This window comes from Parasteatoda tepidariorum, chromosome 3 (assembly GCF_982258835.1).
Source record: "Parasteatoda tepidariorum strain Cologne lab strain chromosome 3, Ptep-v5.0, whole genome shotgun sequence".
Taxonomy (NCBI): domain Eukaryota; kingdom Metazoa; phylum Arthropoda; class Arachnida; order Araneae; family Theridiidae; genus Parasteatoda; species Parasteatoda tepidariorum.
This window is the reverse complement of record NC_141757.1, coordinates 10,001,484-10,018,437: the sequence shown is the minus strand read 5'-3', so window position 1 is coordinate 10,018,437 and position 16,954 is coordinate 10,001,484. Positions and strand designations below refer to the sequence as shown.

General features: G+C 30.7%; 1 protein-coding gene across 7 annotated transcripts in view; it reads right to left on the bottom strand.

Moving 5' to 3' along the window:
* The window catches only part of LOC107449779 (uncharacterized), a 323,223-nt gene that overhangs the window by 28,986 nt on the left and 277,283 nt on the right, over positions 1 to 16,954 (bottom strand). Inside the window, exons 1-4 of one of the 7 annotated variants that reach the window (XM_016065429.5) lie at positions 7,140 to 7,254; positions 5,357 to 5,533; positions 5,149 to 5,274; positions 2,061 to 2,242 (exon numbers count right to left, since the gene is read on the bottom strand). In XM_016065429.5, the coding sequence (XP_015920915.2) occupies positions 2,061 to 2,242; positions 5,149 to 5,248 (282 nt within the window). In that variant the 5' untranslated portion in view covers positions 5,249 to 5,274; positions 5,357 to 5,533; positions 7,140 to 7,254. Of the gene's footprint in view, positions 1 to 2,060; positions 2,243 to 5,148; positions 5,275 to 5,356; positions 5,534 to 6,992; positions 7,281 to 16,954 lie in introns of those variants that run through there. The other 6 variants (XM_016065428.4, XM_043048731.3, XM_016065430.5 and 3 more) reach the window with 6 other exon arrangements.

Sequence of the window (16,954 nt, the reverse complement as noted above, 5' to 3'; positions counted from 1 at the left end):
TAAAAAGAAAAAACTTTAAAGTCAATTCCTACTTAGTTCAACAAAGAAATTTTTTATTTTAGTTACTTTTTATTAAATAATTAGAATTTTTCCCCTTGAAAACACTAAAATTAAATAATTAAATTTAATGAATGAATTTATATTTGAAAAAGCTGTATTAACATGAAAGGTCATCCACTACAAGATTAAAAAATTGTATTTGAACTCGAGTGGATGAATAAAAAGTACTTTATTCAAGTTTGAAAATTTAAACAAGATATATAGGGAGAGTGTTGTGAACTAATTAGTAGGAATTCGAAGACAAAAAATGGTGTGTGGTATCAGACAACTTATAAAAGTAAAAATTTGGTGACATGGACCACACGTGCTACCACGTAATGTTCTTTATTGAATTCATCCGACACAGCGAATATGAAATAATTAAAGATTTAAACGAGAGCAGCAAACTACTTTTTTTTGTTCAAATAGAGTTATAAGTTAGAAATTATCAATGATGCTATCTTTAAAACATGTGAAAAACTGATTTGCTTTTAGTAAAATTTAAAACAATGACTAACGTTTAACTCATCAGAAAATTCCATTTCGTTTTTCGCTCACCCCTATTTAATGAATGAATTAATATTTGAAAAAACTGTATTAACATCAAGTTACAAGTATAACAAAAAATATATTTGAATTTGAGTGGATGAATAAAAAGTATTTTATTAATCATTGAAAATTTGAACAATATATAGGGAGAGTGTGAACTAATAGTAAGAATTGAAATATATATATATATATACAGTGAAACCTCCGTTAAGCGGACATTCATGGGAGGAAAAAATTTGTCCGTTTATGAGAGTTGTCCGTTTACGGGAAGGGTACCCTAATAACGAAATTTAACACCGTAAATTGTTTTTAGAATATTCTCAAAGATGTAGAAATAATTAAATAATATCTACAAGGATACTGTAAATATCTACAAGAATATTTATTTAAACAATAAGAAAGATAAAAAAGAATATATAAAGTTTGATATAAATACATAATTCTGGATCTAGCTACAAATAAATAAATAAATATAATTTTCCTATTACCATAGATACTCAAGTTAGACATATGATACCAAATAGGAGCGTACTGTCCTCAGTCCGTTTCAATTATTAGGTTCACATCCCCTTACAACCTACTTATCATTTGATAGGGAACATGGTTCTTGGAAAATAAACCTCCCATGATTCACAGAAAAAAAAGTAATTCATACCTGAAAGTCATGAGGACCTATGAAGATTCACAATTGATCAGCTATCAAGTGTCTGAATAAATGTTTCAATTATATAAACACCTCAAAGATTATACTTCGGTTCTCTTTTTTTTACCCCAGTTGTGTTAAATACAGTCTTCAAATTGATAAGAAAATCAAAGAAATTTCAAAAATGGGAAAGAAGCATAAAGAGAAGTCATTTCAACTTGAAGGGTCTCATAACCTGTGTGGTCCAGATGAAAAGATCAAAAGATGCCGATGTCAGAATTATTTCAGGAGTCCAGTACAATTTTCTCTCCTTTCTTTACAAATATAAAGCAAGGTGACAGGAGAAAGATTGATTTTTCGGTGGTGAAATAGCTTAACAATATTTTTAGTTATGGATAAGGCAAAAATTTTTATTTACATGCTTTAAAAATGGTGAAAAGTTGCATTTCTTTAGCTTGCAATTTACTTAGAAAAAGTAGTGTCCGGTTTGTAGAGATAAAAAACAACGTTTCAGGACCAAAATGATTGTCCGTGTCCGCTTTGCGGAGAATGTACGTAATGGTTTATTCATAGAAGATTCTCAGGGAATTAAAAATATGTCCGTATTGAGAGGCGTCCGTTTTGCAGGAGTGACCATAACAGGAGGTTTCACTGTATATATATATATTTAAATCATGCCATTAATAACTTATAAGTTCTACACAATTAGTTTCATAAATTAACACTTAAGAACCCCCATATTTTAAAGTGCGTATAACAGCATTAGATAGACATAACTCATTGCTTTTGTTAAAATACTGGATAATTGTTTCAATGTGAAACAACTTACCTCTTGAATCTTTAATCTTTCCAAACATAACTCTGCAGCTTGACACAAATCTTTAGGATTCAAATACATTAGTTTTTCATTCTCTATAATTTTGAATTGCAGACACTTGATATAGATGTAGAATATTAAAGGAATGCTATCTTCAATATCATCAGCCACATCACCGTGTAAAATAATAATTTCTAAATACAAATAAATAAAATGATGACATATTGCAACCTTTTAAATACAAAGTAAATATTCACAACACAAAAATATATGGGTATAGAAAATAAAGTTAGAATACCACCAAAAATTAATTAGGAGAACGGCTTGTTTAGGATTCTTTAAGCCCCGTGGCAGAATCACAGCGATATTGTCAAAGAACGTTACTGAGTTCTTCCAGAAAGATTTTCTTTAGATAGGTTAAAAAAAATTTACTTTCCTTTTCTACAGACATTTACATGTACTATTTGAATCATGCATTTAGATAATCACTTTTGGACACGCTCAATTTACTCCAATAGCATCGTAAATCACTGTAACGCTTCGATTGTCTTTTAGGCAGTTATTGATATTGATTTTCATGTGAATTTTAAAGTATCTCGATATATTTCAAACAATACGGAAAATTCAAAACCAGGGTTGGCAAGTTTTTGACACATGACGGTTTTTACCGGTTAATACCATGGTTTTTACCGTCATGTCAAAAAACCCTCTGTCAAAAACCCATAGTTTTGAGAAAACTGTATTTTAATTTGAGTTTAACTGCTTATGATTTAAAATTAATTCCTTTTTGGGAAATAAAATTAGAAAAAAAGTTGCTAAAAGATATTTAAGAACAGATTTTTGCATTTTCCCAACATGATTATATCAAATCATACTATTTGAAGTAAAATATTAGGATACTAAACAAAATTTTCAACATTTCCAAGCATCATTTTGTTTGGCATATTACATTACTGAAGAATGTCAAGTCATTCCTGACTTTGAGTTTGTTAGTAGTTACAAGTTTTGGAAGTTTTGTTTAGCTTATTTCTAATATTTAAGAAATGACAAATTTTAAATTCTTCTTTTTAGTTCTTGAATTTAGTAATAGTTCCAAGCTTTTTTGTTTGTTTGTTTATTTGTAACAATTAAGAAGTGCAAAATTTTGAATCCTTTACAAATCAAGCTATAATGATAAAAGTTAAGTATCACTATTTTCAATAAGTATATTACAATATTTCTGTATGAATGTATATCCTTCTATAAGAATACATGTATATAGTTGCAAAATCAATAGCAATTGTTTACAACATTCATTTATAAAGGCAATTAAGTGAAAATAATATATTGTCCGCAATATGCCATAAATTAAAGAAAACAGTAGGTTTTTGACAGTTTTTACCGGTAAAAACACGGTTTTTAGCACTGTCATGTCAAAAACCAGTTTTTGACGGCAAAAACCCAACCCTGTTCAAAACGTACATTTGAGTATATACTTTTTAAAGCAATAAGTCTATTGAATTTCTGGAAGTAATTGTTATTGATTTCTCCATAGTTTTTAAATTTGATATTTTATATAAGATATTATTTATTACGACCTAATCTCGAAACGAAACATGCATTCGAGGAGTCCGATTTTTGTCATTTCGTTTCCGATCTCTTTTTTCGGCAATTACTACTAGGGCTTTCATGATTTTTAATTATTTTCTTTATAGTGTTGATTATTTACAAAATGCGAAGAAGGAAACAATTTGTGTTATTTGTGCTTTACATTATTATAAAAGTTAAGAAATGGTTTTTGTTACAAAAATAAAATTTCGAACACAATAACTACTGTAAGTATAATTTTTATATGCACAGAAAAAAGACATGGTTTACACACGCATCTTATTCAATTAAAGCAAATTAAACAAAATTTTGAAGCTAAATATAACTAGCATAATGTAATATAAAAACCTAACAATATCATTTTCAATACATAAATTTTACAAATCTTTTACAGTCCCAAAACATGGTACTGCACACAAGCCTATATCGCACTCTTTGCAGAACCTGCATCGCAATCAGTGAAAAACTAGGACCACTAATGCCATCTATTAGGAAAATAGAGAAATATGTATCCTCATAAGTAGAAACGAACTCGGCTTGGGTTTCACACAATAGAAACATTAATTTTTCTAAGGCTTGAAGTCAGTTCTGGCAACACAAATACTGCTCGTAGTAGTTACCCGAACAGAATACGGGTGACACTGGCAAGAGGTTAAGATACTAGGGTAGATTAAACTTTTTGCTTGCTACTATTTTCACGAAAAATATAATCAATTTTCAAAATGTTAACAGATGTAGTATAAAGAACTTTTTGGTGACATAAAAGAATGTAGAAAATGAAAAACTGGAACACATTTATTGCTTAAAGAAACTGTTTCTTTAGTTCTAATGTTTACCATATATCATTAAAAGATTAAAAAAAATATCAGAAAATTATGACATCAGATATGTTCCTATACTTTCAACACTTGATACTTGTATACAAATTATCTTTCAACACAAAAAGGCCTAGCATTTAACATTATTGAGAGGTCAATTTATGGAAATTTGGAACAAATCAGCAAGTGTCTCTGTCTTAAATTAAACCCTGATAATTAATAATTGCCACAGTCAAATTTTCAAAAGGTTTTTAGATTCTTTTTTCATTTTCCGCTTATAAAATATACTTCAAAATATTAAGTCTTCAAACTGTGTTCTAAATTAATTTGTTCATTGCTGTTCTAATTGCTTCATAATAAAATCTACTTGTTTAAGATAACTACAATCACCAAAAGTTTTTAAACTTGGAAAGATTTAAATAAAATTACACTGTTTGCTTCAGACTAGATCTTTGAGTTGGTCCCCTTCTGTGACGACTTTCAATATCATAGACATATATCAAAAAAAAAACAAAAAAAAAAAGCTTTAAAGCTTGAAAGTCAATGCGAAACAAGAGTAACCCTGGAATTATCCTGTGAAATGAGGAATAAAATTTAATTTTAACCACTATAAGCTACTATATAAACCTACTTCTATATAATACCACTATATAAATCTACTATTTTAACCACTTATAATTTCTATATAAACCTACTTCTATCCAAAGGCTCTTGACTTTTGATAAATGTGAGAACTTTTTCTTTCAGGCTCAAGTCTGGTTCCTTCCAAACAAAGACATTAAAATTTCCAGACATGATTGCTCGTGAACAAATAAACTATACTGTAAGTCAAAAACATAACAAGATTAACAACAAAGTTCATTTTTAAAAAAAAAAATCAGATTATGAAATAGGAAAACATACTTTGCAGAAAAAAACAATCAAACTCAGACAGATAAATTGTCCTTTGACAATGTTTTGAGAAAGATAATTTATATATATAACTTAAGCCAATTCAAATTTACAAATTGCAGGGGATACTTTCGTATCATGATCTGTCGCACCAATTACAATCCTTCGTCAACCAAATGGATTTTAAACCTGGAATTTAAAAAGAATAAATAAATAAAAAAACATGTAGAAGTTGGGAGGATACAAGATATATCTTTTGAGTTAGCCCTTTCCTGAGATTTTTTTTAAGTTTCCCGCAGGCCACTGCTACGAAGTTGCAAAGATTTGGCGATTATTCAGCGACAGATCATGATACGGAAATCTCCCCATATTATATTTCCAATTCACTGGTCATTCCCGGCATTGTATTTCCATTGGAAATACAATACCAGCAGAAAGGTGTTCAAAGGGTATAACTCGTAGCCAACCCACTTAAACATCCACATGTTTTTAAAAATAAATTGCAAGTTTAAAATCCATTTTGCACCTTGATGATTGTAGTTGAGGCAACAGATCACAATAAGGAAGTATAGAAGGGATTTAATTATCGACTATGTCAACCTTCATCTACCGAAAGGTACCTCTAGATAGAATAAAGTTAAAATGTTTTATATACTAGGGAATTTGTGTTGAATATTTGTAGTGGTAGTTACACCACGTTACTGCCCTTCCAGAATTTTTATCTGTGACAGAATTCGATGAACGAATACCACAAGTTGATTTCTACAGATTTTTTTTTATTTATGTCCTTTTTTCTCAATATTTTCTTAATTTTTTTATATCATTCCGCTCATTTTTTGCCCCTTCAATTTTGTTTATTGACCGGGAGACTTTATATTTCAGTTTTTTTGTTTGTTTGTTAGAGCAATATTTTAAGGGACCATCCATCAATGTTGGCAAGTTCATATCACATCCGCAGGTCACCATTGAAGAGAATTAATTATCGACCATGTCAACCTTCATCTATCAAAAGGTACCACTTGATAGAATCAAGTTAACACGTATTATATTATAGTGAATTGGTATTTAATATTTACAGTGGTAGTTACGCCACAGTCAATAGTTACGCCATTTCCTTCTTCAATAAAGGAATTTTTAAAAAGTGCTTTTATAATTAAAAAACTTGGCATAAAAATTGTATCCCCCCGATACTGTTCATTTGTGTACTTGAAGGTACTTTACTTACTCAGCAGTTTGATTTAAAAGGTTTTGTAAACTATAAAACTTCACAACAATGTACTTCTGTTGATAATATTGTAAATTTAAATAGATGTAGATAATTATTGATTTCTCTCTTAAGTTAGCTTTGCAAAGAAATAAAAATCTGACTTATATTGAGCAAGATATTGACGAGCACAAAACAAACTATATGGAATAAACAAGGTTTATCAATGAAACCTTATTTTTTAGTGTAAATAGCTATCACTTTGAAAGGGTTGCAGTTTCAATTACTTTGGCTTAATAATCAATGATAATAAAACAATTCGGATGGATTTCATTCAAGGATACAAAAAGGAAATAAAAACTATAATTTATACCTAGTTATACCTCACATTATAAATAAAATTTGTAAACTTATGAATAAAAATTTTAATCTAGGGATTAATACCCATGTATCATATTAAATTCAATTTCATCATTATATACGATATCAGAACAGGTAAAATACCAAAAGAAGCAGGTAAGCAAACTAAAATGCAACATTAAAATATTAATTTACTGGAATAAATTCTCGGTTAATTCAACAATATATTACCGTATATAGTTTATACAATAAAATTGAAAGCAGTTACACATTAACAAATAACAAACAGAAAGTAGTCTAATGAACAGAAGCAAATAATCCCGCCGACGAAAGTCAAGTAACATAAATAATTTCTTTCAGGCTCTTAGCTTTAACTTGCTTTTAGCTTTCATAAGCGAAGAGCCACTGTTCCTTTATAGGTCCATTTTCACTGCTTACGATTCACACACCTCTGATCGCAGTCATGGTGCTCGACTGCGCAGCGGGACAGATTGGGTATTAATAGAGGATAGATTTCCATAACGTACATAAGTTATATATTTGAGTACACACATTTAAGACTTAGAATAGTTGAATTTTAATTCCTGTGTCTCAAACTTAAGAAAAGTTTCTAATAACAAAAATCTATCGTCTAGGCTCAAAAAAGTTAAATAAACCTAGTTGACAAGCTCCATTTTAATCACCAATTAAACTTGTCACATAAATGTAGGTATGTGGGTACTTTATTTACGTCACACTAGAGCTGCACAATGGGCTATTGGTGACTTTCTGGAAAACATCTCTGAGGAAGATCCGAATAGATGCCTTCGCAATTTTGATCCTCTGCAGAGGAAATGACTCTCCTGCTTTGATAGCCCGACGACCTGCGCACGAAGTCGTGCACTTTACAGTAGAATAATTTAAAGAGGACCGATGCCGTGCACCCTCGGTCCGTACGTGGGCTTGATCGAAGGGGTCACCCACCCGCTTACTGACCGCAGCCAGTGAGGCTTGATTTCGGTGTTCTACTGGGAACCGTGTCTTTACGATCTGCCCACTGCGGGACTAAAAAAAAGATTTAATTTTTTAACGTAAATACTCATTTACTTGGTAATGATGTCATTTAATTCTTGAGCAGTGTCCTTTAGCAAAATTATATATTTTTTAAATGCATTGTTTATAGTTTTAGATCTTTGTATTCTGTGGGGATTTTATTATAGACCATGTTAACCTTCATCTATCTACCAAAAGGTACCTCATGATGGAATCAAGTTAACATGTCCTATATACTAGTGAAGTGGTATTTAATATTTATAGTGATAGTTACGCCACAATTCTCTTAATTCAAAGAAATTTATAACGGTTAAATTTGTTTCGTTCTCACGAAAAAGTCCGTACAAAAGAAATTCATCGCTTCGCATAATTATAATTAATGATGGCAAACAAGTGCAGTTTGATTTCGACAATTTGCTTATTTGATGATTTATCAATCAAATCGTCATAGAGATAATTAGCATATTTGTTTGTTTTTAGTTTACTAAAGACTTAGTTAATGTTGAACTAAGCATTTTAATAACAAATTTACCGCAATACCCACGATATACCATACGATCGTGTAGGAGACAAAAGCTGAATCTACCCTCTCTTGAGCAATAGGAGTTTATTATACTTAAGTTTTGTCTTTTTTATTTTATTCGCAGTACGATTTTAAGTCTAGAAATACTTGAAATTCTACACTGTACATACTTGAAATTCTAATACATACTTGAAATTCTAATTTCTTCTTTTTTACTTTCCCTCTTTTGGGTTCATGTATATCACTGATTACATTGAAGACACAAAAAGAGGGTTTTAAAACGTATTCAAAGTTGGAAGTGAACGAAAACTGTTGGATCACGAGTCCTTAATCTTCTCATAGTCGGTGAGTCTTATAGAATAGAAATAGAAGATGGATAGCGAAGATAGAATAAAAAATTTAAAAACACTAAACGGATAAAAAAGAAGAAAAAATTAAACTTTTACCTCACCTAAAACCGAAAATGTTGGCGAAAATGTTTTCGTCTTTAAAAAGAGATGCGTCCGACGTTTTTTGTTGTAGGTCTGACAAAAATTTTTTTTTCCCTCATTCGAAAAGCGTAGTCTTTAAAATTTAATTTAACATTATTATTCTATTTACTACAACCATTAAAAATATTCTACGTATTTAATATGTTGAATATACAGTTAAATTAAAGTTTTGAATTAATAAAAAAACTAACTTTAAGATTGATACGTTACTTCACTTTGACTTCATTGCTGTGAAAATTAACAACAAAAAGTGAGTTTTGTATATGAGTAGTGATAGACTGATAGAGCGATTGCTTTATAACGCACAACGAATAATGGAACTCTTAATTTTATTGTAAATTCACTGAGAAGCAGTTTAACGAAAAAAACTGTCAGTTTTATTTATTTATAACTTTTATATTTTATTTACATAATCTGTTGGCTAGCGCAAAACGATTGTTGTTTACTGTCAGTCTGACCACAGTGCGGTGTTTAAACGCAAATATTTTAAAATTATTGTGAAAGGTGACAAACCAAGTGCAAATGACAGAAAATTTAATTATAATCAATTCGAAAAGTTGTTTTTCTTCATTTAAATAAAAGATTTTAAATCAGTTAAATTTTTTTAAAAAAAAAAAATTTAGCATTCTTTACCAAACAATTGTACTGATACAGACAAATTTCAAATTAAATAATAGTTAAAATAACTTTTATACAATTCCTACAATTAGTTCACTCTCTGCCTATATCTTGTCCAAATTTTCAATCGTTAATAAAATACTTTTTATTCATCCACTCAACTTCAAATACATTTTTTTTAAACTTGTAGTAGATGATATTTGATGTTAATACAGTTTTTTCAAATATTAATTCATTCATTAAATTGAATTAATTTTAGATTTTATACGGGAGAAATTTTTTTAATTATTTAATAAAAAGTAACTAAAATAAAAATTTTCTTTGTTGACATACGTAGGAATTGACTTTAAATATTTTTTTTCTATTGCATGTTATATTAGGTAATACAATAATACTTTAGTTCTTGTTTAAACATAGCTTGAAAATCTTGTGGGTTAAAGAAATATTTTTAACGAATTAAGCATTGGTTTGAAATATCTTGAGATTAACCAGTAATGCATTAAATGCCTTCAAAAACAATATATTTTGCAGAACTTTTTTTTAATTTTTTCTATTTTATTTATTTATTAAATTTTTTTTTGCAATAAAAAAAAGTCGATTTTTAAATTATCCTATTAAAAAGTCTCGGAAAAATTAAAAATTATTTAACGAAATAAATAAAATGCGTATTTAAATAAATATAATTCATGGTAAATAAAAAGTAATAACACCAACAATTCACTTATTTACCTATTTTGAAATAGGAAAAAAAAAAAAAAAACAATTTAAGGAAATGTTTCGCGATCAACACTTTTAATGTGTGAATTTTTTTTTCTTTTACAGAAGTTTTGACAATGATTCTAAAAGCATATATTGTACAAAAAAGCATATATTGTTGCTCAAGGGGGGGGGGGGACCCCAACTTGAATATTTCAAAAATTCAAAAAAAAGTTTTATTGCATTTTTCGAATCTTTGTACCCTTCCTTATGTCTGTCTAAAACAATTTCTCGATACCTAACTTCGTTTGGAAGTTATACCGGAAAATAGAGTCGTCGCTAAGCAGGTAGAAAGGCCCGTTCGGCCGGATTAGGAGGGGCGATATTCTTTTTGTGTCTCGTCCATTCTGTTCACTGTATATAGAAACTTATTGAACTTATTGTATTAAACCTTTTCCCCTACCATAAGTCAAAACTTTAAACGCATTTTTCTCAAAACGCTGTTTTTTGACCTAACCTAACGTTTTCTCATGATCTATACAACGAAATGAGCTGTTCTTTATTTTAAATAACGTAAAAATATATTCTTTAGAAAGTAGCATAGGATTTTTTTGATATTTTTATATTTCGATTTTATATTAGTATTTTAATGAATATTTTTTTAATGAAAAATTGAATTATAATTTTGCGAATATCAAAAAACCACTATGCTACTTTTTAGATAATGTCTTTATGTTTCAGAAAATCTAAACAAAATCGTTTTCCTATGTTTCAGGACTTCTAAATCCATGAGGCCAGTGAGGTGCTACTTTTTGATGACCAGCCACACACGGAGCTGCCATCAACTTATTTTTTATTATTTTGTAAAAGAAAAAATTTAAAATAGACTTTAATTGTAGCTAAATAACATTAAAAAAACTAGGAGTCTCTGCATTGTCTCTATTACTTAAAAAAAAAATTCAAGAAAAACGTTAATATTTTACCATCTCAGGGTGGGGTCCCATCTTAAAAAAATTAAAAGCAAGTTTTCCACTATGTTATACATACAATTTATGTGCAATGATCAATTTTTATCATTCATCTACCAGTTATTTATAGATATAACATAAATCGAAACTTTGTTATGGATACAATTTATGCATACAATTTATGTATAATGATCAATTTTTATCATACTTACTTACTTACTTATCCTCTACGTGCCTTTGGGCACTTAAGGCCTCTAGCATATCCCTCCAACGCCTCCTGTCTCTAGCAATAGATCTTGCTTCCTCCCAGCCAGATATTCCACATTCTTTTAATTCGCCCCAAAACATGCACTGGATGGTAAGTCTGGGTCTTCCTCTTGTTCTCTTACCATCAGGAGCCCATGTAAGAGCAACAGATGTAATTTTTTCTTTGGGTATTCTAAGGATATGTTCGAGCCAGCTCCATCTTCGTTTTTTTAATTTCATCTTCTATTGTTTTTATTTTAGCTTTCTTTAATAGATTTTGATTTGATACTTTGTAAGGTCAGAAAATTTTGAAAATAAATCTTAAACATTTGTTTTGAAAGGTTTCTAATTTTTGTATTTCGATCTTAGTCTGTTTCCAGGTTTCTGCGCCATATAATAGTACTGCTCTAACAATAGCTTTGTAAACAACTATTTTTGTCTTTATTTCAATATTTGACTCTCTCCAAAATCTATGTAATCCCTTAAAACATGTTCTTGCTTTGATTATTCTCTGTCTAATATCTTCACTACTTCCACCTTTTTTTTATCTACAATAGAACCTAAATAGCTAAATGACTCTATGTCATCTATTTCGTGATTTTCGATTTTAATTTTGTCATTTTTCTTTTGATTTATTCTCATTACTTTAGTTTTCTTCTTGTTTATGAATAAACCTACACTATTTGCATATTTGTTGAATTTGTCTGTTTTCAGCTGAAGGTCTGTACATTTGGATGAGATAAGTACGATGTCATCAGCAAAACCAAGGTCTTCTAAAGTAGTTGTGAAATTCCACCTTATTCCTCTTTTTTCATCTTTCAAGCTGTTTCGCATAATCCAGTCTATCACCAGTATGAATAAAAATCCAGATAAAACACATCCCTGTCTCACGCCAGTTTTGACCAAAAAGAATTCAGTTAATTCTCCATTTACTTCTATACATGATTTGCTGTTATCATACATATCTTTGATTATGTTAATATATTTTCTGGTATATTATAAAGTGATAAAATTTCCCATAATTTCTCTCTCTTAACTGAATCAAAGGTTTTACTGAAATCAATAAAGTTTAAATATAAAGAGGTGTTAAATTCTAAGCTTTGCTCAATGATATTTCTAAGTGTGAAGATTTGCTGCATTGTTCCATTTCCACTGCGGAAACCTGCTTGTTCTTCTCTTAAAATTCCATAAATTTCATGTTTTAGTCTATTCAAAATTATCCTTCCAAATATTTTTCCCGGTATGGAAAGTAGGCTAAATCATACAGCTACCAGTTATTTATAGACTTAACATAAATCGTAACTCTGTTATGTATACAATTTATGTATACAGATAAATTTTTATCATACATCTACCAGTTATTTAAATCGTAATTCAGACAAAAAACCGTCCTCGATAGTTTTTTTTTTTTAATTACAATTATTCTTTTGTCTGTTTCCTATGGTTTTCATTTAAAAAAAAACAGGAATTTAGAAAGACTCTTTTTAAAGTAATTAAAATGTTATAAAAATATAAAGTTATTAAATAAAAATTATTCAACTTATTAAAATAAAGAGAAATGGTGAGCTTGTTAATCTAGCTGAGCCTTGAGCAACCTTATTTCAGTTTATACTGAATTGATTTTCATGATGTTCAAAATATTGTTTTGATGCATGTTTTACCAACGTTGAATTTGATTTTTTTTCTTCTTTTGTCTCGAAGGTCTGGTTTCTTAAGGTCTGGTTTCTTAGGACAAGCGCCTTATCTGGGCATCAGCGGGACGTCAACGTCCCGCTGACGCCAACAAAATACTGGTTTGTTAGCTCAAGGCCTGGTTTCTTAGGACAGGACGCCGTCAGCTGCAAATCAGCGCTAACCTCAGATTGGTCCATTTGTGAGTTTGATAGTATACGTCATCGAACGCTCATCTTGAACTACAATTGACGTCCAACTCAACTGCAGTTGGATTACAACGTGACGTTAACCACAGAAACAATGGCGGACAACATCCAACAGCAAATTGAAATCAGCCAAGATTTTGATTTTGACATTAAACATAGCTTCTTCATTAAACATAGCACTCTTCATTTAGCTCAGCTATAAAGTGTTTTTTCCTGGACAAAGTCATTATTTGTTCTCTAAAACACTGGTCGACAAAAACAAAATCAATTCAGATTCAAAATAAATATTTGTTTACGTTTTTAACGCATGCGCAATGAGAGATAATGTCTGCGTTGGACCGACTGCTCACGCTAAGCTAACAAAAAAGTATTTTTTTGGAGTCAGATCTACGTCAACTTTCTGCTGACGCCCAGATAAGGCGCTAGTTCTAAAGGCCTGGTTTCTTAGAACTAGCGCCTTATCTGGGCGTCAGCGGAAAGTTGACGTAGATCTGACGCCAAAAAAATACTTTTTTGTTAGCTCAGCGTGAGCAGTCGGTCCAACGCAGACATTATCTCTCATTGCGCATGCCTTAATAACGTAAACAAATAATTATTATTAATTTGTATTGATTTTGTTATTGTCGACCAGTGTTTTAGAGAACAAATAATGACTTTGTCCAAGAAAAAAAAACATTATAGCTGAGCTAAATGAAGAGTGCTATGTTTAATGAAGAACCTATGTTTAATGTCAAAATCAAAATCTTGGCTGATTTCAATGTGCTGTTGGATGTTGTCCGCCATTGCTTCTGTGGATAACGTCACGTTGTAATCCAAGTGCAGTTGAGTTGGACGGCAATTGTAGTTCAAGATGAGCGTTCGATGACGTATACTATCAAACTCACAAATGGACCAATCAGAGGTTAACGCTGATTTCCAGCTGACGGCGTCCTGTCCTAAGAAACCAGGCCTTAAGGAATACAATTAAACATTTAATCATGAAATAATAAATGAAAAAATCTACAGCTAATAAATGAAAAAAATTTTTAAGTATAAAATTTCATCACTAATTAAAATTTCTCAAAAAAATGGCTAAATAATTTATTTAACTGCTATTTTACAATATTCAAACAAAGCAATTAATTAACCATAAATAAGATGGCATTCAAACTGTTAATTGAGAAAAAAAAACGCTCATTAATTGCTTTCACCTAATACGGCTGAACAATCAAAATTTATCGCATCAAATAGGCTCATCTAATAGAAGCACTTAGTTGCAGCAAGGAACATATTATAGACGAGAGGGCTTGCCTATCAATCTCATGAACGGGGGTTCGAATCTCAGCGTTGAAACCACAATATTTTCCACATTCCTTTTAACACATTAATGTGTCCCGAACTTCCCGAATTGTGACCCTGGACTAATAGAATACGATACTCTCTTTCACGCTTAGATGGCAGCACCATAAAGCTGCTTAATACAAAATGTCTACTATTTCCCATTTTTAACGATAGGTGATACCAGATAAACTAATTAAGACACAGTCCAAGGTTAATTTTTTGAAACGTAACCTAACTTCATTGCCCATTACCCAATGAAAAACCTAGCTCAAATGTCCAGTTAAAATTCTTTTTTTGCGATTTTGAAACCATGTTAGTTGCAAACGGTTAAAAAAAGAATAGTTTTGGATTCTTGTTCTTTTTTAACCATACTAGTTGTAAACGGTTTCAAAACCGTAAAAGTAAATAATGTTCTTCAGCGTAAACTTTAAGGGTAATTGAATGCATTGACTATACTGTTATTTTATCACATTTTTTGAATGAAAATTTTTTCACTGTATTACATTACGAAATCAGACGCAAAAACGTACTTTCTCTGAATAAGCTTACCTCATTTCCGATTATTTGGAGTTCTGAAACTTAAAGTACGGATGTTAGCTGGACACAATCTGGAAAATATGATCGCAATAGTTGAATCAGGAGGACAGTCGAGAGTAGTTTGGAAACCCTTAATAATAATTCTATCCTTTACGCTTAATCTTTAAATGAAGCTTTTAAACGAATCAACAGATTTTTGTGCACAATTATAGAGTTCATTAATCCAAAAATAATTAAATACAAATTTAATAATTGTTACCCATTGACAAAATGGGTCTTGTGTTGGGTTTGATGGTGTGCGCAACATATTTGGACGTCATCACACTTTTCAACTGTATTCAAGAGTCATAGTAAACAGTGCGCATGCGTCATCATTGCATGCGTTGCTATGGAGACCATTGCTGTTTTTCTTTTCTCTAGCAAGCATTTTTTTAAACGCAATTACATAATAATATTTTAAAGTATTTTTATACAGCGAAATATGCAAAAAGCGAAACTAACATGAAAGGGTCCATAATTCCAGTCGCTATCTCCTACTCAAATTATTGGGAACATATTTTCCATATTGCGGCTATCCCCTTTATGTTTCGAGGGTCAGAATTCCAAATCTGTCGATAGAAGTTATGTTATTATAAGAAAGTTCTTTTTTGTGTCTGATTTCATAAAATATCATCAGCAGACTGTTGAGTATCTATCACTACAAAAATATAATCCCAATTCACTAGTATGTAAGACATGTTAACTCGATTGTATGGTGGGGTACCTTTTCATAGATGAAGGTTGACATTGTCTATCCCCACATTGGTGACCCGGACGTGATGTAAAGACGCCTACCTTGACAGAAACTCCTACATCAATTTAAACACGCCTACCATCAATGGATGGCCCACATTGAACTGTTGACTTGCTACTTGTGACTGCGACATTATCCACCTCCTCGCGCTGTTGCTACTCAGTTTCGATCACACACAACGTGCATCGTATACACTCGACTGATAAAGGCAACACAGGAGTGACCGCGACCGTGAACTCAATACAGCTCTTACGATCGGTAATCAAAAAGTACGGTGATCTTAATACAGCTCTCCCGGCTTCTCACAAAACAGCAAATGAATCAACTAGTGGTATCCGTTCATCGAATTCCATCACATATATAATTATGGTGGGGGAGTACTGTAGTGTGTCTACCTGTACAAAAATATAATTCCAATTCACAAGTATATGAGACATGTTAACTCGATTCTATGTCGGGATACCTTTTCATAGATGGAGGTTGACAGGGTCGATAACAATTTTCCTCACACAAACATTAATTAGAATATTTAAAGTTAACCCCTCGAACTAAAAGACTGAGTATGCTAAAATCCGATCATTAGATTAAATCAAAAGTTAATCTAGATGTTCACTTTCTGTTCTGAGCTAAGTATATCAAATTTGGCCGTTTTAACACTAGCTGGAGTAGAATATCCAGCTCCGTCTTAATGGCATGCAATGTCGCCCAGGTACAGAAATGTTTCAGAGCCGTGTAACATGCCATAATGTTTATAAAAAGAACTGAAAAACATCACGTACATTCATAATCATTTTTAAGATATGCAAAAATTTTAACAAAAACACATTTTGATTACCCCAAAAAGACAAATAAAGCATTTTTATCCAATGCATAATTAGTAAAAAAAAATTATGCTAACCAGTCATAAACCCTAAATAAATTTTCAAAGCCATGGACGTTAAC